The sequence below is a fragment of the Micromys minutus genome (genome assembly GCF_963924665.1).
Source record: "Micromys minutus genome assembly, chromosome: 5".
Taxonomy (NCBI): domain Eukaryota; kingdom Metazoa; phylum Chordata; class Mammalia; order Rodentia; family Muridae; genus Micromys; species Micromys minutus.
In genome coordinates this window covers 47970516-47992693 of record NC_137974.1, presented here as the reverse complement: position 1 = coordinate 47992693, position 22178 = coordinate 47970516, and the positions used below count along the sequence as shown (strand labels likewise).

Here is a 22178-nt window from a genome sequence, read left to right as displayed (position 1 = left end):
TAGAAAATTTTACATTTTATTAAACTAATTATTCCCTAGACTTCACAGAAGACATAGAAATAATACCATAAAAAGATCTTTTGTGCAAAAAAAAAAAAAAAAAAAAAACAAATAAACCTGTCTTCTGTTTAAATTTCAGAATGCATACACCTACATGATGGGAGCCTGTGTGATTGTCTTTAGATTTTTCTCCATCTGTGGAAAGCATGTAAGTTGATTATGCAGGATCCTCTCAAATATCACATAAGCATTGAGACATTGATGACAACAGACCGCAGCCAACCTGGTTGATATGTTTAACAAAGTACTAAACATCATAAGTCAAGACTAATAAATATTAACTATTGCACTGGGTCAGTAGCTTAATTATCTTTGACTATGATTCCTGTTATGTTATTCATCATATTAGCTGAGGAAACTCAACCATAAAGGAAGGAAAACATTTTGACTCTGGAACCAAAAGCCAATGTCATTCCTAATGTACATTAATTTGTGTTTTTTTAAATTAACTTTGTTACAGAGAAAGTTTATAATTGATGATAGTGTTTTTCTTATTCTCTGTTGATTTGTATTCCTTGTTAGCCTTTACACACACACACACACACACACACACACACACACACACACACACACACACACACCTCTGTGGTCTCTGTTTTGAAGGGTCATTGTTCCATTTTTGTCATTAGCATTATTTTACATATGGCTTCTATATATGCATGTAACTGGAAGGCTTAACAATTGGTGCTTGTTTAGCAATAAACCAGTATTACATTTGGTTTTTAGGAAGTCTGTGGGAGAATAGTAAACTTACCTGCTGCAGGTCAATAATGTGTTGACTTTATAGATGTCTAGGTTGCAAAAGAAGAGTAAATGGAAGTCTTAGAAGCTTGTGTTGTTAGTTAATTTCTCTGGAGTGACTGAACTGTTTGAAGTATGAATAAGATTTCACAATGCCAGATGGTTTTGAATAATATTTAGATTGAATATCTAATAGGAAACAACTTTCAAATGATATACTTGGGAATCAGTATGTAGCCAACCTGCTTATATATTATTCACCAGCCAGGTATGCTACAGCTTGAAATGACTGTTCTCCTACCTCCTGTCTTCCCCTCTCCATCTGCCCTGATTCCACACCCTTCTTCATCTGTAGGTGACATTAAAGATGCTCCTTTTGACTGTGGTTGTCAGCATGTACAAGAGCTTCTTTATCATCGTAGGAATGTTTCTCTTGCTGTTGTGCTATGCCTTTGCTGGGGTTGTTCTATTTGGTACCGTCAAGTATGGAGAGAACATTAACAGGTCAGCATGTATTTGTCTTCCTATTTATTTTCCAAGCAAATGTCTTAATAATAATATCATAAGTACAAACTTATGTGGGTTTTTTTACTATTAAAGATTTAAAAGTGGTGTAACAGGGAAGCAATGTGTTGGAAAATAAAATGAAATATATACATTTTAAATGATATTTTCCAGTTGACAAAGATAAGCTAACTTATTTTAGAACCCTTAGAAAATGCAAAAACCAAACAAAAAGATTTTATAATCCTACTCACTGTCAGGAATAACAACTCCTGATTTCAGTATTTTTTTTCTACCCATGTATCTCCCTGAAAGGCTATATTGTTTTGGGGGGGGGGTGATTAAAACAGTTTTTAAAGGATTTTCTTTTTCAGCAAAATATAGAAAGCTAGAACCTACAAAATCACTCTGCTGTGGAAAAAAAAAATTTCCTAAAGCTCATCACCCACATTATAAAAGCATCTGCTGTTGTTCTCTTTAAAGTTCAAACACAACAAAATACACACAAATGTCTCACTGGTGGGTGATTTATTTGGCACATGGCTGAGTCTCCTTCTATGACCCAAGTAGAGGAATCACTTCTTAGTAGGCAAAGTAATAACTCAATTGTACTGTTCAAAGCCAGTAAGTTGATAACCCTGTAAAAGTTTTGGCTTGTCCGGTACCTATACTTGCAGAAAGGTGTCAATAGCAGCAGGAGGGCTTTAAGCTTTCGTAACGATAACCTGGCAACCATGTTTGCAAACACCATGTATTTGGGTGGTGACCACTAATACTGCTTCAAGATAATAACAAGTCATGAAATTTCCATTCTGTTTTCCTTTCTTAAATTAGGCATGCTAATTTTTCTTCAGCTGGCAAAGCCATTACTGTTTTGTTCCGAATTGTCACAGGGGAAGACTGGAACAAGATCATGCATGATTGTATGGTAAATATCCCCTTATTATTACCAGTGTCTCAGCATACACTCATGCGCAGATGGCGGTGGTATCCATGTTAACATCAAGGCCTTGTATTAAAGAAAATATTCTGACTGTCTAGTCCACAAGTTGCACTTTGAACATTACAAGATATAAAGATAAAGAATAAAATATTCACTTAACATAACTTAAACTATTATAAGCATATTTAAGAATGAGTATTGTCCTTTCCTGTCTGCCCTTCATAGCTTACCAATCAAAGTAATGACATTTATTTAATGCATTCATTGAACGATCACTAAATCCCTGGTTTGTCCTGAGCCATGTACAAGGCTTTCCATGTACAAAGGCTCCTCAAGGAACATATATCATGTAATCTGAGCCATTTTTCCCTTTGGTGTCCTGTTTTCTATTCAATAAGTCTGTATCATCCTTGGGTCGTGGTGTTACTGCTTGCTTCTTTAGGCATTTTTTGCCCACACTTAAAACTGTGGGTATCTATTCTACAGCTCTCTATATTTCTTGTTTGGGCAGCATACTATTTCTAGAGAGTTGTAGAGTCAACCTCATTTCTTTCTACTTCCTCTCAGCTCATAGACACCAATGATGTGCTACAGGTATTCTGTGAGGGACCTTGTGCTGTGCAGGCAGGAAGCCACACATGACCCAGTATTGAGCTACTGAACTGTGACTAGTGCATCTAAAAAACTGCTTTACATTACATGTATTTTTACTTGATGTTAATTAATATGAATTAAATTTAAATTACCACATGGAGCTAATACCTCTTATCCTGGAAACTATGATATTAAGCTGTTGTCAGCTGCCAGGGAACAGGAATGCCTCTTTATTGTTACTCTATCCTCAACACTTGGCACAAGTATACCACATAGTAGAGTCTAGAGAATTTTAAACATGAAAAGTGGAAACCAAATTTATCCAACCAGGTATAACCCACGGCACAATTAAATAAATCCTACATGGGGGTCCCAGAAGAATATGTGGGAATGCAGAAGACAGAGCTAGTTATCTGGTTGAGAGAAACCAGGAGTATATCACAGAAGGGTTTGAATTTCAATGGGCTCTACAGAATGCAGAGGCTTTGCATAATCTGAACCTTATAAATTTCTATAACATTTCATTTTGGTGCCTTAGTTCAGGGGACTAGTCCTTACACAACTTGAATGTGAATTTGGTATGTGTAGCCTATTCCATACAAATTAATCCATTGCTTAAGTTAAAAAAAAATAATAAAGTTCTTCTTTATCTGATTTCCTAAAGTTTGACCCCAGGGTCTGTTGGTGGACTGTGAAGCTTATGTCCCTGAGGAAACCTGTTCACTGGCATTTTGCTTCTATCATTGGCAATTTAATTGGGTCATCGACAGGACCAAAAAAGCATAGAGTGATGAAACACTCTTGTGGAATTCTGCTGTTAAAGATGTGTGTGTCTGACATATGTGGCTTTTGCTTGATGGTTTTAAATTAACTACATCCCATACTGTCAAGAATACATTCACTGAGCACTACAGTCAGAAGAAATCAGCGCCCTTCCCTCCCCTCAATGCCTTCCATGTCTCCCACTGGCCCACAGGTTCAGCCTCCGTTTTGTACTCCAGATGAATTTACATACTGGGCAACAGACTGTGGCAATTATGCCGGGGCACTTATGTACTTCTGCTCCTTCTATGTCATCATCGCCTACATCATGCTGAATCTGCTTGTAGGTAAGAGATGTTCATGGAATTATTTTTCCATCTCTTCAAACTCAGGTACTTGGATAATTATGTACAATTTTCCAGTAATTATCCTGGATTGCTTGGGGCGGGTGTTTGATGGCATTAATTATAAATTGTTGCCTCTCAACCCAGGAGCTGAAAAGACCTCTGAAAGGCATGGAAATGGCAGTTGATTGCAGTTTCAAGAATTGTCCTATTTATTATGCTCATTAATTCCCAAAGAGCTCTTCCCATGGATCAGGCTGAACACAAATCAGGGAGAGCTACTTTTACAGCCTGGAAATATCAGTTTGGTTTTTAAAGATATATTTTGTTCACCCAGCTGTGGGGCCATCCAGGCCCAATATGACCCTTAAAATATCCTGGACCTCTCAACTAAGAGTAGAAGCCAGCTGGCATGAATGTCTAACCAAAGTGCCTTTGAGCCCATGACCCTCATGTTTTGGAAAGGCAAGTACTGAATAAATAGCTTAGTTCAAGTGAGAGACATGCCAACTTGGAAACTGTACTGAAAGCACTTTGAAATATTGGCTTTATAATGTGGATGATAATATTTATTATTTATAATAGATGTTTTACTTTTTCTAAAAAGTGACAGATTATCATATATGTCTAACATCTGATTTTTTTTTCCTAGCCATAATTGTGGAGAATTTCTCTTTGTTCTATTCCACTGAAGAGGACCAGCTTTTGAGTTACAATGATCTTCGCCATTTTCAAATCATATGGAACATGGTAGATGATAAAAGAGAGGTAGGAACTGTGGGTGTGGCTCATTTGCTTACCAAACATGTAGAGGATGCTGTGATTGATCCCTAGCACCACATAAAACTAGGTGTGGTGGTACATCACTGTATTCCCAGCACTTGGGAAATGGAAGCAGAAAGTTGAATATTCAAGGTCTTCTTCAACCTAGGTGTGGGGAGTAGTGTCACTGGAAACCTGCTCTCATCACAATGAGAACAAGTGATACATTTAAAGTATCTTGGATCTGAGAATTGACAGACTAAATTTGGAACTGTCACTGTTGCATTGATGAGTCAGGTGAGTATACAAGGACAGGGGAACAGAGTAGTCTCTTCTCATGTCCTTTCCAACAATGAAGAGCCTGGTCTTTAGACTTTCAAAAGGCGAGCAAAGGAAGAAAATAAAGGATTTTCAAGGATATCTACCTTGGGCTCGAGCAGAAAGAAGGAGGGGAACTGAAGCTCCCAGAGGTAAATCTGTTACGAACTTACCATTATCTGAACCTTAAGCAGCCATCTAGATGAAACAAGTGATGTCTGCGGTGTAGCTCAGTCGCTGAGTGTTTGCTGAGCATGTAAAACAGCCTGAGTTCAATCCTGAGCACCACTAAAGTTAATTAATTACCTGGAGACCTGATTATTTTTGAGCTATTCTAAGCTAGTATGTAAATATCTTACCCATAAAGCTTACCCAATATTTTCCAGAATTAGCTAAAGCAGAGGCAAGTGTCTTGGTCTCAGGTACCTTCTTTCTTTTCACCTGTCTTCCCCTTTTCCACCTCAGCATCCTGCATGTTCTTCCTTTCTTCCTCTCCTCTCTGACCTCTTACCCATCCTTACCTTCCCAAAGTCTAAATTTGTCTAGGCACCGAGGTAAAGCAATTCTCAAATGGAAAGGTTCCTGTGCCCACAAAGCTTATGTCCTAAAGGAAGGGGTGACCACTTAAAGCTGAAATGGTACCAATGACACGGGTTAGGACCCCTAATTCAAACTAATGCCGGACTTTGAGTTCTTTTTTTAGTACCAACACAATACCACAAATGGAGGAAGTCCCACCAGATTTCATGCGACAAGTCACAGTCAAAACCCAATCGTGCTAATAATATTGTATAAAATTACTTTCTGGATATATGCCATAGGTGAAACACAGGTGAATGACACCTGCTTATAGTCGTACTACAGGGAAGGCAGAAGCAAGAGGTTCATGAGTTTGACAGCCTTAGGTTTAGTGTCAGCCTGGATTACAAGAACTTGTTTTTTAAAAGATTAAAAAATACATGAGTGAACTTTATGCTTAAACTTGGATCTTATCCCCAATATCATTCATTGTAGGAATGCAGATATTCAGAAGTCCATAAAATCTAAAGTTTGAAAGACTTCTGATGCTAACATTTTGGTAGGGGATATTCTACATCTGTGAGTTCCAGACATTTATGAGCATATTGAAGATAGTAGAGTATGCACGTGCTTGGGGTAGAGCCTTGGCTGAAATGATCATGAAGGTGTAAGTGAAGAGGGGACTATTGTGCCTACATCAAAAAATAAGGAAAGTTCAGCCATAAAAATATCCAGCCCAAGAAAATCCATAAAAGGTTCAGGAAGAGTTTAATACAGAGACAAGGAGCTAGCATAGTAGATATAAGTAAGGCTCTGGAAGGCAAGGTGTGGTTGTAACCCAGGGTCTGTGAGATACAGGGTGACCTTTTCACAGATTTACTCTCTGCCTCTGCTAGTATACTCTTTTCTCTAAACTGGGCTCCAGTCTCTCCTGAACTTCTGAGATAGTAACTTGTGGAGGACAGGGATACCTGGCTTAGTTCTTTTGTCTCATTTGGATCTATATTTGGCTCTGTGACTGTTACACAGAGGAACTTGATCTCACATGATACATAGAGGAACTTGATCTCACACGATACATACATAACTGCACCCTGGTTAACACCAAGATGCTAATATCTAACAAGAAGCCTTAGGGCACCAGGTCCATTCAAAGATAGAGTCAGAATTGGCAAGTTAGGCTGTGTTACATGGAATACAGTGATACCATTTATAGTTTCTATGTTCAGATGTGTTTTATCCTAGAAGGAGGGCAAAGCTGAGACCTCACTGTCTAGAACTGTTGTTCTAACCATTGAGAAGTTCTACAAAGGAGCTATCTTTTAATGGAAGCAAAATAACAAATGAGCAAATGCTAAGTCTAAGACCCAAATTAAATGAGCAGGGTTATGTATGTATGTATGTATGTATGTATGTATGTATGTATGTATAAATGTATGTCTGTCTGTCTGTATGTATGTATAAATGTATGTATGTATGTATAAATGTATGTATAAATGTATGTATGTTTGTATATATGTATGTATGTATGTATATGCATTGCTTACCTATAGGATAATACTAATGGTGAATGTGGAGAGGTGGGTAGACTACTGAGTATAATTAGTAAGTTCTGGCTCCAGGGAAAGCTACATAAATATTCCTCACCCTCCCTAGTTCTAAAGTCAATAATATGATAACCCATAGAACCAGAGCAACAGAAAGTTACTGCTTAGTGCTTTACATCATATGCTTAGCACACATTATTCTGCCAGGTTTCAAAGAGACCAGTGACTTTCTTCCTGTCTGGTGCTATTTATACTGGTCATCCCCTGCCTCGTTGTCCCTGGTGTTTGGATTAGAAGCTTGAGAGGCACCAGTCCTGACTCATAAACTTACTTTGCTGTCTTTATCTCCCTTTGAAAAGAGACTCGGTGAATAGGGAGACCCTAGACTTCTTCTTACGACTTATGTTGCTGGCCCTTGTGCTCTCCCATCCAGGGTGTGATCCCCACCTTCCGAGTGAAGTTTCTGCTACGGCTGCTACGAGGGAGGCTAGAAGTGGACCTTGATAAAGACAAGCTCCTGTTTAAGCACATGTGCTATGAGATGGAGAGGCTGCACAATGGTGGTGACGTCACCTTCCATGATGTCTTGAGGTACAAAGCTGGTTCCACAAACCAGTATCATAGAGATTCACTGAGGCCAGAAATTAAAGGTGTGACACAGAGAAAGAAGACCAAGAATTCAGTTAACAAGGATTTTGAAACCCGAGTTGCCACAGTGCCATGGTTATCATGCTAGGGCACACATTCTAGGCATGAAGTAATCTTTCTTGCTGCCCCATAATGATCATGTCTTATCACTGCCACACATGAGAAGGATAGAAAGCAGTGTCCTGCCACCTGCCATCCCAGAAGGAAAGAGAGAGAGAAGACATGAAGGGCATGGTTTTCTCTTTTTATTTTGAGATAAGGGTGTGTGGTCCTGCAAGACTTAAGTTGGTTCAATGGACAATGTGGAGATAAAATCCAGATCTCACTCAGGTGAGTCTAGAAGAATCTGCCCCACCTGCTCTGTGATAATTACCCCTGTTGCTTAAAATACCCCATTTTCTGAGTGGTTTATGTGTACAAGACAGGATAAAGGCTTCAACTCAGTCACTCTGAAGGACATTTGCATTAGCTTCCTAGAGATACTGGGGTTGAAGTCCCAACAACAGAAGATGCTCTTGACTCTAGAAGCAAGAAACCTGAAGTCAAGGATAGGGCTGATTCTTGTGAGGTTGTGGAGAAGAACCTGTTCCAACCCTCTCCTGGATCATCCAGTGGTTTCTTGAAACCAGTTATCTTCAATTAAACCTTATCTTAACTAGCTACAATGAACTCTACACATAAGGTCACAACTCGAAGCTCTTGATAGAAATCTTAAAATATTGATGCTCCACAAGACCTTCCAAGGTATGGTGTCACTTGACATCAACTGCATATTATTTAGTGGGCCAATAGAAGAATGTATGCCCTCATATCAAAGAAACTAATAGAAAGACTGTTTGAATATAGTTGATTTCCTTTATAATAGCACGTGAAACATTATTGCAAGAAGTCCTTCCCAATGCTCCCTTCCAGAGGGACTTGTGACATAGAAACTGTCTAGAACCCTTGACTGACAATAGCTAATTTACTCATGTTACATATAGCTGGCATATTAAATATTTGTTATTGCTACACATTTTTGCTGTCATTTGGTATAATTCAGGTAGAGAAAACTCCACCTGTGGCTAAGGAAAGGAAAAGGTTCAGAACAGCAAAGGAAGGGTCTGGAGGAACCTTGGTGAAGTTACTTATTTTGCCTCTTGCTATTATTTTGTCCATGAATAAACTAAGAAATATAGAAAGATGGAGCAAGATTATGTCTGAGTGAGAAAGAGTGAAATGCCTCTCCAGATGCTGATTTTTCTTTGTAGTGATAGGAGGTACACAGACCTACTGTTGTTATTTATTATTAGTATTTGACCTCTAGAGTATAGTGGTGCATCTGATCACAAGGGACCCAGGCAAAGCCACTTGTGGTGATGTTGGCCCTCTTTTCTCACAGAAGTTGCATAATAATAGAGTTCATGATGAGTCTAGAGGACTTAGAAGCATTTTATGAAACACAATGCAAAATTTTCCCCTGCAATAGAAGGAAATCTTTTTTTTTTTTTTTAAGAAAAGAAATGAAAACCAATGACTCAATATTATAGAGTCACTATGCTGTGAACTGAGCTCTAATGGTGACCTCAAGTTCAAAGCAGAGGCTGTATGAGAGTCCTGGGTGCTGAGGCTAAACTAGAGTTAACAGTCTTACCAGATAGGTCAGCATTCCTCTTTAGTACCAGACCAGTCAGTCTTTCCTAAGAATTACCTGACTCTCCCCTCTGTACCAATGTGTCAGTTTTAATTACCACTGTCTGGACCTGTTGATTCAAGAGAGTTTAGCTCTGTTTGTGCATCATCTGAAACTAATAACTCCTTAGAAACGAATAACTCCTTAGGGTACAAAGGGGAAAATGAAACAGAGTGGAAAGTGGAATAGAACATGTAGAACTCACAGGCAAGTATATTGACCATCACCAATTAGAGCCAACCATGAGGAAGTAGTGAAACAAGTACTCTTCTTTTTCTGCAGAACATTCCAGAGTATGTATTTGATAACTAGAGCAGTCAATATTACTTCTCTAGCATGCCACTTAGATGCAGTCACTGTTCTAAGTATCTCAGTTATTCCCTTGCCAGGTTATTCAATGAGGGGGGCACCAAAACTAACCTTACCCAGCTGTGAGCAGCATCAAACCCTACACTGATTGTCTGGAAAGATGTATTCTGCATTTTGAAACACCAGATGAGTTTGACTAGTGGTTGCTGTTGTTTCCATCTTCTAGCATGCTGTCCTATCGCTCTGTAGACATCAGGAAGAGCCTGCAGCTAGAGGAGCTGCTGGCAAGGGAGCAGCTGGAGTACACCATAGAGGAGGAGGTGGCTAAGCAGACTATTCGCATGTGGCTGAAGAAGTGCTTGAAACGCATACGGGCTGTGAGTAAACCACAAGTACAAGGGTTGGGTTTTCTTTCCTGTTGCTGTGGGGAAAAAAAAAAAAAAAACCTCTGACTTAAAAGAGAAAGGCTAATTCTGGCTCACAGTTGTAGTGTATACAGTCTATTATGGAGGGGACTTCAAGATGGCAGGAGTTTAATTACATCATATATATATATATATATATATATTCATTGTATTCATAATCAGGAAATGGAGAGTAAATCATGACTATGCTCATCCCACTGTTAACATTTTATATATTCCAGGCCCCTTTTCTCAGGGAGTGCTCCTACTCACAATTATGATGAGTCTTCCCAGACCAATAATCAATATAATCCCCCACAAGTTTGTCCAAAGCCCGTCTCTCAAGTCATTCTGGATTCTGTCTAGTTGACAAGTAACACTAACCATCACATGCACGCATGCGTGCGCGTGCACACATACACACACACACACACACACACACACACACACACACACACACAGGGGAGGGGCAGGGGGAGCAAATTGAAGGACCTGATATCCCTTAAAATGTATCTTCTTTATCCATGTACAGTGTCGGATTCTGATTCAGCTGTAACTCTATATCAGCTTCAGCTCTTTCCCCTCAGGAGGCTCCATCACACATTTCAATCGAATCAAATTTGTATAAAATGAAGCTTTAAACAAGCAATTTATGGGTATTAAAATATTTATGATCTCCACTTATTAAACTCAACGGTATGAAATCCCAAAAATATCCACAGAGACAAAATTTACAAAACTACTTTTAAATTGCTGCTAAAAGTTTTAACATATGGTTTATCCCGTAGTTGAGTCTCTAAGGACTACCTCTCATGAAATTTTAATGATGTGCCTGCTGCCTTCTGAATTGTAAGTTTTTATGAGGCTCTCACATATTAAGAAATAGTACTCCTTTAGCATATACTGTGTTTCCAGTAAGTACTTCTATTGGGTAATTAACATTTATAAATGCTTTTGACTCATACTTCACATACAAAGAAGAAAAGCACATGACTCAGTATCTACTTCCTGCAATGCAATTAATGTGATTTAAGATTCGTTTGATCCTGTCCTTCAAAAAACCAACACCCACTACAAAACTATGCATTTCTTTTTGAGAAAAACATACCCAAAGGAAAGAAATACTCCAGCCCAGCCTCCTAGAGCAAGGTGAGCTGCCCACAGCAATCCAATCAAAATAAGGTCACCATAACTCGTGTTCCATGAGTCACAAATGTCCCTGCTCAGACCCTAAGAAGGCCTTTGCCAAGAAAGAGAGGTTGCTGCTGAATTGACCTGCCAGTCTGGCCTACAAAGTCCATAATCAAGTCGTGAGGTTAGAGGTCAAAGATTTTTTTCATCTTCTCAAGACTCTCTGGTATCTAGAACTTTCAGGAAAATAGCAGCGGGCTTGTATCGGTTAAATAAAGATAGAATTAAATAAGATAAAAGATGGAGCACCCACATTAGTAATTTTTAATAAAATATAAACTAGTATGGATGAGCATAACAAATCCAATTGTTATATAAATGAAAAAGATGGGGATGCTTGTAATCTCTAAGACTTGTATATCAGTCTAACATCCTCAAAACTAGTTCAGGATCCTTACTTGGAGTTTCCTAAGAAGTCAGCACTCCCGTAGGTCTTCAGAGAGGGAAGAAGAAACTGTGACTTGTTGGGAATGGGGTAAGAAAGTGGGAACCTTTTCCTTATGAAAACACATTTTCCGTAGAAACAGCAGCAGTCATGCAGCATCATCCACAGCCTGAGAGAGAGCCAGCAGCAAGAGCTGAGTCGGTTCCTGAATCCCCCCAGCATTGAGACCACCCAGCCAAGCGAGGACAGCAACGCAAACAGCCAAGACCACAATATGCAACCCGAGGTAGGATAGGGCACCCTTAGCCCAAGGATGTTCCCTGAGAGTTATGCTGGTCACGCACATATTTCAAATCGATAACAGAATTTCTCACATGACCTTTTGTTGGGAAAGAACCCAAAATAATGAGAATGTGCATATCCATATGCTTTTATTTCTGTGTGAAGGCCAGGGAGCAAGAGAGGATGGGTCCTCAATATACTCTTTAAGGACAGTCTTCAGCCCCTATAATAACACAACTTCCTCCCACTAAGTTCCATCTCCTAAACCTTTTACTACCTCTCTTTATTGTCTTAGACCAAGCCTTCAACTTATAAACCACTCAAGACTTAAACTATAGAATACGTAGACTAGAAATGAGTCCCATCCTCAGTGGTTTTGGCTTGCTTCTTTCATCTAAAATTTTAATATTATCATAATAGCTGATGTTGAGCATATAAATGTTAGGTGCTTTAAAAGATTATGGTTTACATGAAGCCCTAATATTTTTCGCCTCAGTACATCATAGAAATTTACAGTAGTTAGGAAAATGCATGCACTTGGCTTTCAACCCTTTTTGATAGTTAAATGCATTGGGGATTTATCTTTTCTTAGCTGGGCAGTGGAGGAGCATATAGAACTCAGAAAAGTTATTTGAGGATCTTCTGTCTATTAAAACACAGTTTCATTTTCAAATTATTCTACATGCCTATTAAACAAACAAACAAAAAGCCAGAATTTCCAGCATCTGGGAGAGCCCTGTGCTTATGAGAAGCAGCTGGTGGGGAAGACCTGCCCCTTTATGCCGCTGCAATATTGATTTGATGCTAATCACATGGAGTCCATCCAACACACTGTGTAGCACGTCCAGCTGCACAGTTTGTGATGCACAAAAACATACTCAGAGGAAAGGGATGGAATGAAGAGTAGGACTCCATGGCCCAGTAAAGGCTGCAAAAGGACCTGTTGTGCCAGGGAAGGTACCGTTTTCTGTGGTTTCATGGTTCCCAACAAGAAACCAGGACTCACCTACCTCCTTCTACAGACTTGCATGGGAGAATTCCACAAAAGAGGCCAATAGAAAGATCCATAGTCACCCTGCCACAGGTCTGACTCTAAGACATCTGGCACTGCCTTACAAAGAAGAGCTAGATCAAGTTTAGGCAGACACTGAGACAGGGCCAATGCTGGAGGGGAAATAATGATTGCAGAACTCTCTAACAGGTAGCCCCCCCAAAAAAAACAAGTAGGAGAAAAATTCTTAATGTGGTGTGAAAACCAAGACAGAAAGGGTTTGGAGAGATGCCTACTATTCCAGAGGACCCAAATGTCATTCCCAGCACCTACATCTGACCGCTCACAACCACCCATAGCTTTAGATACAGGGCATCAAATACCCTCTTCTGGTCCCTGTTGGTACCTGTACATGTACACACAGACTTTTGTAGATGCACACACACACACATACACACACACACACACACACACACACACACATAAATAGTGTAAATCTAAAAAAATGATGACAATTATGAGGAGAGAGCAAAGAACCAGGTAAACTAGAGTGGGAGGCAAATTCTAGGAGTCCTCAGCATGAGGTAGTCCTGAGTTTGGGCTTCCCCATAGCATATCTTAGAGCTCTGTCTTCCGAGATGCATCTTATGGAGCTCCTGGTTCTAATCTCTAAGCTAGAAAAAGTTCATGGCCACAAAATGCCCTATCCCTGATACCCTATCCCCCTATAATGCCATTCTCCTTGCTTCATTTGCAGCTTAGTTTAAGAAACCAGTGATATCCTCAGGCTTGAAGGGAATGAAGAGTGGGCACTCTTCAGAAATGGCTAAAAAAACATGACCTAGAGAGCTGTGAAGGAGGAAAACAACATTAAGAAAGAGCCCAAACTGTTCTATATAATCATTTTTCAAAATGAGTGATAATACACAGCATTTGTCTTTCTGAGTGTCTTTCACTTAACATGATGCCCTCTGGTTCCACTCAAGTTTTTAGTTCTGATGTTCTAAGAAAAGTGGGATGCTATAGTATATTAGTTGTTTTCCCCTTGCTCTGTCAAAGAAAGTATTTTAAGAGATACTTAAGGAGGAAGGGTTTATTTAGGTTCACAATTTGAGGATGGGTTCTATCATGGTTGGGAATAGGTAAAGGAAAAGCAGCTGGTGACATTGCACCCATAGTTGGATCTCAGAAGTACATGCTGCAGCTCTACTTGCTTTCTCCTTTCTATTAAGGGCTTTCAACATTCAGGATGGGTCTTCCTACCTCAGTTAAACAACCCCCAAAATGTTCTCACAGACAAGGTACAGCTCCTCAGTGATTCTCAACCCCATCAAGTTGACAGTGAAGATTACTGTCACACATAATCTTCACAAGTCTCTGATACATCTCAAAATAATACCTCAAAATAGAAAAGTCACAAGGTTCCAACGCACAAATGGTAGAATATGAGAGCCAGAAATGAAAATTATTTGGATTTCATCACTGTATGTTATAAAAACATAATAATTACCACACTACACCCCATAAAGTTGTACAAATATTTGTGACAAATTAAATATGTGGATTTTTAAGAGAGAGACCCACTGTCTTAGTCAGTGTTTCTATTCCTGCACAAACATCATGGCCAAGAAGTAAGTTGGGGAGGAAAGGGTTTATTCAGCTTACACTTCCACATTGCTGTTCATCACCAAAGGAAGTCAGGACTGGAACTCAAGCAGGTTAGGAAGCAGGAGCTGATGCAGAGGCCATGGAGGGATGTTACTTACTGGCTTGCTTCCCCTGGCTTCATCAGCCTGCTTTCTTATAGAACCCAGGTCTACCAGCCCAGGGATAGCACCACCCACAATGGGCTGGGCCCTCCCCCCTTGATCACTACTTGAGAAAATGCCTTACAGCTGGATCTCAGGGAGGCATTTTCTCAGCTGAGGCTCCTTTCTCTGTGGTAAGTCCAGCTTCTGTCAAGTTGACACAAAACCAGCCAGTACAGCCACAATAACCAATACTTCTCCCATGTAGACAAGCAGTCAGCAGCAGCTCTTGAGCCCTACTCTGTCAGACAGAGGAAGTCGACAGGATGCAGCAGATACTGGAAAACCCCAAAGGAAGATTGGGCAATGGCGTCTGCCCTCGGGTAGGTATATCCATCATTTATCTACCTGCTGGAGACATTTAAGAGTAATTTGCTCTCTTTATTTTGGGTTTTATATTTTATTTAATATGTAGATATGTATTAGTCAGCTATCTGTTACACTATATGTGAGAAAATCCATTTAAAAGGAAGAAAGGGTTAGAGACATATTCATTGGAGGTTTCAGCCTTCAGTCAGTTCTTCTGTTGTTACTGGGCTGTAATGAGGCTGCATAGTGTAGTGGGAATGCATGAGGAAGCACCTTACCTTACCACAACCAGGAAACAAAAGAGTAAAAGATTGCCATCCCACAATCTTCTTCAAGGGCATGATCCCAATGACCCAAACCTCCTACTAGTTGCCACCTTTTAAAAGTTCTGCTACTTCCCAATAGCAGGAGCTGGGACCAAGCCTCCAATAACCTGGGCCTCTGGGGGACATTTCAGACCCAAACAGGGTGTGTATCTGGTTATTATAGACAGTGAAAAACAATGAAATGTATTCCCTTATCAGAAACATTCTCCTCGAAGTAACTTCTCTAAACATAACTATATTGGCCCTCATTTGCAGCTGCCATCGCTGAGAAGACGGCACCTGTTAACAAAATGAGCGGTTACAGCCAAGATCCAGAAAGAGAGGAGGAAGAGGTTTCCAAGGGCTTCCTGGGTACAGTCAAGGCATTTCAAATATGGGCAAAACCTATCTGAGAAGGAATGGGTAGATATAATCTTCAGAAAATGACATGGAGTTCTCAGAAAAGGCGCAGGTCCTACTTTATCCCAACACATGCTGTGTTTCACCACTCTAACATGTGCCTCACCTTGGTGACAGAGGTGGCAGTCACAAACCTCAACGTATCACTGACCACTGTGTGCCAGTCACTAACTCCAGGGTATTACCTGGCTTTCTTCATTCAACCCTCACAAGTCTATTCATTTTCCACACCACACTGAGCAAATAAGAGAGTTTTCTTCTGATGTAATGTGAGGTATCAGAAAACCCAGATGAGCTCATGAAGGAACATTGGGCAATGGGGAAAACAGTTCTACACATAGCCCAGTCTCCCCTCTGTTGATATCTGAGACTATGGTGAAATAGAGCTTCATTCTCTCCTTTCACTCTGCTTATCTTGAGTCCAAAACAAGTGAGACTGAGTCACCCTGAAACGTCTTCTGTCACTTGTCTGTTCACAAAGCAAATGGCAGAACAATTTACATTCTAAAGCTAGATGTGCCATGGATTTTAAAGCCACCAATAAGGAAGGACCTGAGGAGCGTTCAGAGCAGACATAACTTTTGTCTAGTTTTAGCAAAGCTAAGAGAAATAGGAGGCAAGGCTGAGTAGGTGTTAGGGCCTCAGTGTGAAAATCCTTAAATGACAGACTGGAAAGTTTCAATTTTATCATATAGGCAATTAAGAGGGAGACACTAAAGATTTATAAACAAAAGATGATATTTGCAACTGAGGCTTTAGGACAACTGATGTGGTGACAAGTCAAGAGCCAGCCTCTGGCAGTGTCTGGATGCAGATGACAGGCTACAGAATATCATAGCAGGCTGCATACAGGTGATAAGGGCCTGGCCCACACTGCCAGTTCAACACTACAGGTCAGATATGAGAGATGAGCTGAGAAGAATGTCCCTCCTTGACATTCACTTACATGGGTGACATTAACAGTAGTGTTTGTCTCTGTTGCCTCAGTGTCAAAAGTGGTGACAACTACAGAGACAAACTATCAGGATCATGCTAAGTGGGAGGGGCCACAGGGAAGTTAAGTATATTTTAAAGAGGCACCAGGTAACACACTGTGCACATTGTGAGGTCATTTCATTAGCCCACCTCAAGCCTCCTGGCACTATGGTGAGGTAATTTGCATTGTCTTCATTCCACACAAAAGAAAATTTAGGTTTATAAACACACAACCTCCAGTGACTTCATATCTGCAGGTTACATATGGGATTTGAGACCAGGGCAATGGAAAGCAGGTCACATCTGCTTTCCCCATCTCTCCTTACCTTAAATTGCACTACCACTCTTTCCCTTTGTTTTCCTAATACACACTGGCTTATACATACCACTACACTTCCATTTTATACAAATTATGTCTGTGTGTGGTGTATATTTCCCTTAAGAATAAAAAGAATCATCAGCTTATTTTCCCAAGAGCTATTATTTGCCACCCATGAGCAAAATTTATAAAATGATTGGAAGGAATAAACTAAAAACTATTGGGAAGACTCTCACCTATCATCTGAAGATAGAATTATGGAGCCAAAAGCACTACTGTTCAGAGTATTATGACTTCCCAGGAATGTCTGAAGCATGCAGAAACAACGACCCGTTGATAATGGGACTCTTCTCAATTCCACAGCCCCCAAACCAATAAGCCATTCTGTGTCTTCGGTTAACCTACGGTTTGGAGGAAGAACAACAATGAAGTCTGTGGTGTGCAAGATGAACCCCATGCCAGACACGGCTTCCTGTGGCTCCGAAGTTAAGAAGTGGTGGACCAGACAGCTGACCGTGGAGAGTGATGAGAGCGGAGATGACCTCCTGGATATCTAGATGGGAAGCAAGGCGTAGGGAGTTACATGGTGAAAACAACCGGCTAATAGCTTCTCTTACCATTGAGAGAACAAACTGTAACTGCTAAACCCTAAATTTCACCCAAGCATGGGATATTTGAGTTAAATTTTGTTCGTTTATTGGAATGGTTTCTCAAAGAGTATGCTGTTTTGGATTACTGTCATGTACTAAAGAAACTTTGGGGCTTGGGGTGTAAGTCAGTCAGCGAAAGACCACTTGTCCAACCTGTGAAAACCTCTGGGTTTGAAACCCAGAAATACAAGAAAAGAAAGAAAATATATGTATAACACTATATTGATATTATTAGAAGCTGCACCAGTAGTAGATGTATATTAAATATTTGTGTGTTCTGTCTGTGTGAGCTAAGCTGTATTCATCTGCACTCTTGTATGCTATTACTATCCCTCTCAAAGAGTGCTAAGCCCAGCCTGGCCCGTATTTATAGTACAGGAAGTATAGCTCTAGTTTACCTTTTCACCATTTCCAATAAAAATACTTCCCTTGGGAGAAACTATTTATGATTGATCTTAGAAGGTCAATACTGAGCTCAGGCTAAAATAACAGCAGACTCAAAACTACAGATTCTGAATTTTTAAAGCATATTCTTTTTCTTGCGTTATTTAAAAAAGATGCCTAATGATAAAAAAAATATTAGGACAGTTTTATTTCTGATTTCAAGTTCTCTAATGGAACTCTGGCCTGCTTCCAAGAAAGTTATGTATGTCGGTCCCATGTAAAGGAATTGGCTACAGATGTTATTGGCATATAACAAACCTGTAGGTGTGTTACTTCATGAACTTGATGAAACCAAAATATTTTGAAATACTTAAAAATCCTTTAAATAACCGAGTTTATAATACTGAATAAAAGTGTTAGGGTCAAATTAGCTAAAAGTTTACACTTGAGAGTGCTTGAGACTTATTGTGAACTTCATGGCTTATCCTGGCTGTAGATACTTTGCTATGAATCAATAGGAACATTATGGGTTGGCTTTTACACACCATTGCTATGCCTGATTCGAAATAATTTCCCTGCTCCCAGAATTATCTATTGAAATAACAGAAGGGAGCAAAAACCTCACTCTAAGCCCCATTGGGAACCCCACAATGTAACTGTACTTCGCCCCACACACATACCAATGGGCATGTCCTCTGGGAAAAGTGGAAATACAAAATCATTGGAAAGCACTGATTGACCCTGACTGGGCAGGGTCTTCCCCGAGTTGTCATTATCAGTTTCATATGTGATGATCAGATTATTTTAAGAGATTGAGTGTGTAAAACTTTCCTGATGCCCAGATTGCTGTATGATGTCCTTTTCTCTATTTAACCTTCTTCAAATAGCCAAACATCACATTCTCCCTACAGAGATGTAATGCGCCCATCTACTACTTTTTTGATTACTTATGATTATTAGATAATAGGCAATTCAAATTTGTGCGGCGAAGGCGCATTTTTATTGGGTTTTATGTTTGTTCAAAATTTGATTTTTGAATATAATACCAAAATAAAAATCTGATTTGTAAAAGAATTTACTGTGACCTAGTTCTCATTTTTAAACACGTTCTTTGTACGTGTATGTGATAGAGTTACTCTGGAGCTGGCATTTTGCAAACCTTATATGGAGTACTCAGTCCCTGCCCCTACTAACTAATCACTTAGGGTTAACTCCAAGGGACAGAATATTCCTCCGCAAGGTTTTGCTATCAAGACTGGGTAAACATCACATGCCTTCCAAATGCATGATGAAATAGAGAAGACAGCTACGGCCAAATCAGGTGTTAGCATTAGTGCTGAAAGAAGTAAAAAATGCTTTTTTTTATTGGTTTATTACATTGAGAAATACAACTTCATGTCCACTAAACAACAGGCCCTTCCTGGAAAGCCTGGAGTGGATATTCAGGAAAGCAGCATCCTTACTTATTCTCTCGTGAAGCAAAGACAGAATAGTGATGTGTTTGAAGCCACAGCACCATACACATTCCGTTCAGCCATCACATACTTTCTGAGTGAAGCATGTGAATTACCTGAAGCAGGTAGAAGGCAGGTCAGTAAGAATAAATACTACCCCTTTTAGATGTTATCCCACGGAATATGCAGGACTGGATGTTACAGATTGAAAACTAGGGGCACCTATGATCCCTGGTGTTCAGGGAACCATGACAATCCTGTCATCATGATACCTATTTGTTGCTGTAAATAATAAAAGAATGGCTAATCTCCTAATTGGCCCCCACGGTCTCACTCCACGGTCACCACTCTTGTATGGAGTGAGTGCACACGTGCAGTCCCACACCACTTGGCACTCCAGGCTGCTTCTGTTAACTCAGGCACTGTCTATTCAGTTTACTCCACCACCCCTGCTGTCCCCATCCTGGGTGGATATGGCTGCCCCAACGTGTTCCTTTCCACTACCACCCAGTACAAACATTACTATAAACCCTGGTAGCTTTTTATGTAGGTTTATATATTAAGTTCTCAATTCAAAAACCCTCTACACAATATGATTATATCTAATGAACAAAGATACAAACTGCCCTTCTATATGAGATTAAAGACATATAGAATTCCTTAGAATATTTAAAACTACCTATCACTAATTATGGCCACCAGGATCTAGGTCTGCTTTCTCCACCTCCATCTTGATTTTCTCCTTTCTCTTCACCCCCTCTTCCATTTTCCTACCTTATCGCTGCCTACCTCTCCAATGTCTAATCATTTATCACCTTAACATCAATTCACACCTATTGCCTTTAACCAAGAAAACTGTCAGGTCCAAGGACACCAAAAATCCTGAGGAGTAGAATACTTTATGTATATCCTCTGAGAGAGAACAGAATACAGAATTGTCTGTATGGCAACTCATTGGGAATGGAATGGGGTGGAAAGGCTGTGTAATGTCATTCAGATATTCCTAGTGTTTCCAGGTCAATGCCCATGTTCAGAAGCTTTCTGACTATACCCTGAGATTCTGACTACGATAAGGGCACATAGATGGAAAGCAACTACTTTAAAAGCTTACATTAATGTGGTTTCTAAGTCAGACATACTTTCCTGTCTTTAATTATTGAGTATGGCTATATAAGGACTGGTAGGTTTGATATCTTATGTGTCAGTGATTGTCTTCCTCACAAAACTATTTAATAGTTCCTAAAATTTGAACTAAACAAAAGCAGTATATTAGTAGTTGAAGTTGGTGTGAAAACAAGGGGAATCCCTTTCTTACCTACTATTGCAGACAGGACTCCCGCCCTCCCCCCCTCCAAAAGAAACAAGGCTGAAGTCCTAGCCTCTGGCACCTATGAATGTGGTCTCCTTTGGCAGCACAGTGTTTACAATATAGAGCACATTAGATAAGACTGATCTCCTTGTAAAAAACAGACACATAATGAGCAAAATGCCCTACGAAGACACAGACACGCAAGAAAGGAGACCATCAAAGATGAAGACAGAGGCTGGAAGGATGCTGCCATTAGCAGAGCAACACTTGAAGCTATGAGAAGCCACAAGACTCAAGGAAGGCTGCTATCAAATGGGTTTCCAAGGAGCCTAACCCACCACCACCTGCATTTTCAACTTGTATACAGCAGAATTTGAGCAAGCAAAACTTCTGCTGTTTGAAGTAACCTAATTGTGACATTTTATCACACTAGTCTTAAAACAGTACACAACCCTAAACTCACCATGACCCCCAAAGATGGCTCATATTACCCAGTGTGCCAAGAAATCTAATTTTGAAAATATCAAAATTGATCAAAGATTTATTTGTTGTTATTGTTTGGTGATATATCATTCAGACTCTTAGAGACCCCAAAATGACCTTGAAGTTTACATGTACCTGAGGACCTTGAACTCCTGATCTTCATGTCTCTACCTCTTAAATGCTTGTTTGTGTCCTAGGCCCAAACAAAGATCATGAGTCTTGGAGTATGATTAATCTTTCAGGCCCTACATTTACTGGTTCCCCTCTACGTAATCTTGGATGAATTTTAGATCCCATTCTATGCTAAAATTCAATATCTTACTGTTAAAAAAAAGGCAAGAGAGGAAATTTTTTCATTTGCCTGAGGAGTTCGATGGATTTAGTCTGGGTTCCCTTGAAGTATGGTCTGAGTCATTAATCAACTAGTTCTTCTGCCTTCCAGGAGCCTCAGTGGGCTGATCATTAGCCTTTCATTTTCTTAGCTAAAATGACTGTCAGGTTTAGCAAATAAATAAGGCTGAGAGTGGATTTGGAGGAACACTCTTCTCTTTCATGCAGTTTAAACCCAAAGAGAGTACTTCTATATAAACGACTCTCTGGCATTACTCCAAGAAAAAAAAATCCAAAAAAAAAAAAAATTATTGGTAAGACTTCTTTCTCTTATTATCTTGTCTTCTTTTTCATTCCACTTCTCTGTGGGTGACTGAGTAAAGAGGTAGATTTTATAAAAGAAAGTGTCTTGAAACCTTAGCATTCAATTTACTCGATGAGCCTTTCAAGTCCCCA

General features: G+C 39.8%; 1 protein-coding gene across 1 annotated transcript in view; it reads left to right on the top strand.

The window, feature by feature from the left end:
• Window positions 1-17669, top strand: part of NALCN (sodium leak channel, non-selective) — a gene marked incomplete at both ends in the record, with an annotated part of 212196 nt that extends 194527 nt beyond the window's left edge. Inside the window, 10 exons of the mRNA XM_080917023.1 lie at window positions 140-208; window positions 1157-1305; window positions 2140-2233; window positions 3819-3951; window positions 4601-4716; window positions 7528-7685; window positions 9950-10100; window positions 11840-11989; window positions 14993-15107; window positions 17476-17669. Coding sequence (XP_080773149.1) covers window positions 140-208; window positions 1157-1305; window positions 2140-2233; window positions 3819-3951; window positions 4601-4716; window positions 7528-7685; window positions 9950-10100; window positions 11840-11989; window positions 14993-15107; window positions 17476-17669 — 1329 coding nt within the window. The remainder of the gene's footprint in view (window positions 1-139; window positions 209-1156; window positions 1306-2139; window positions 2234-3818; window positions 3952-4600; window positions 4717-7527; window positions 7686-9949; window positions 10101-11839; window positions 11990-14992; window positions 15108-17475) is intronic.
• Between the last annotated feature and the right edge of the window lie 4509 nt (window positions 17670-22178).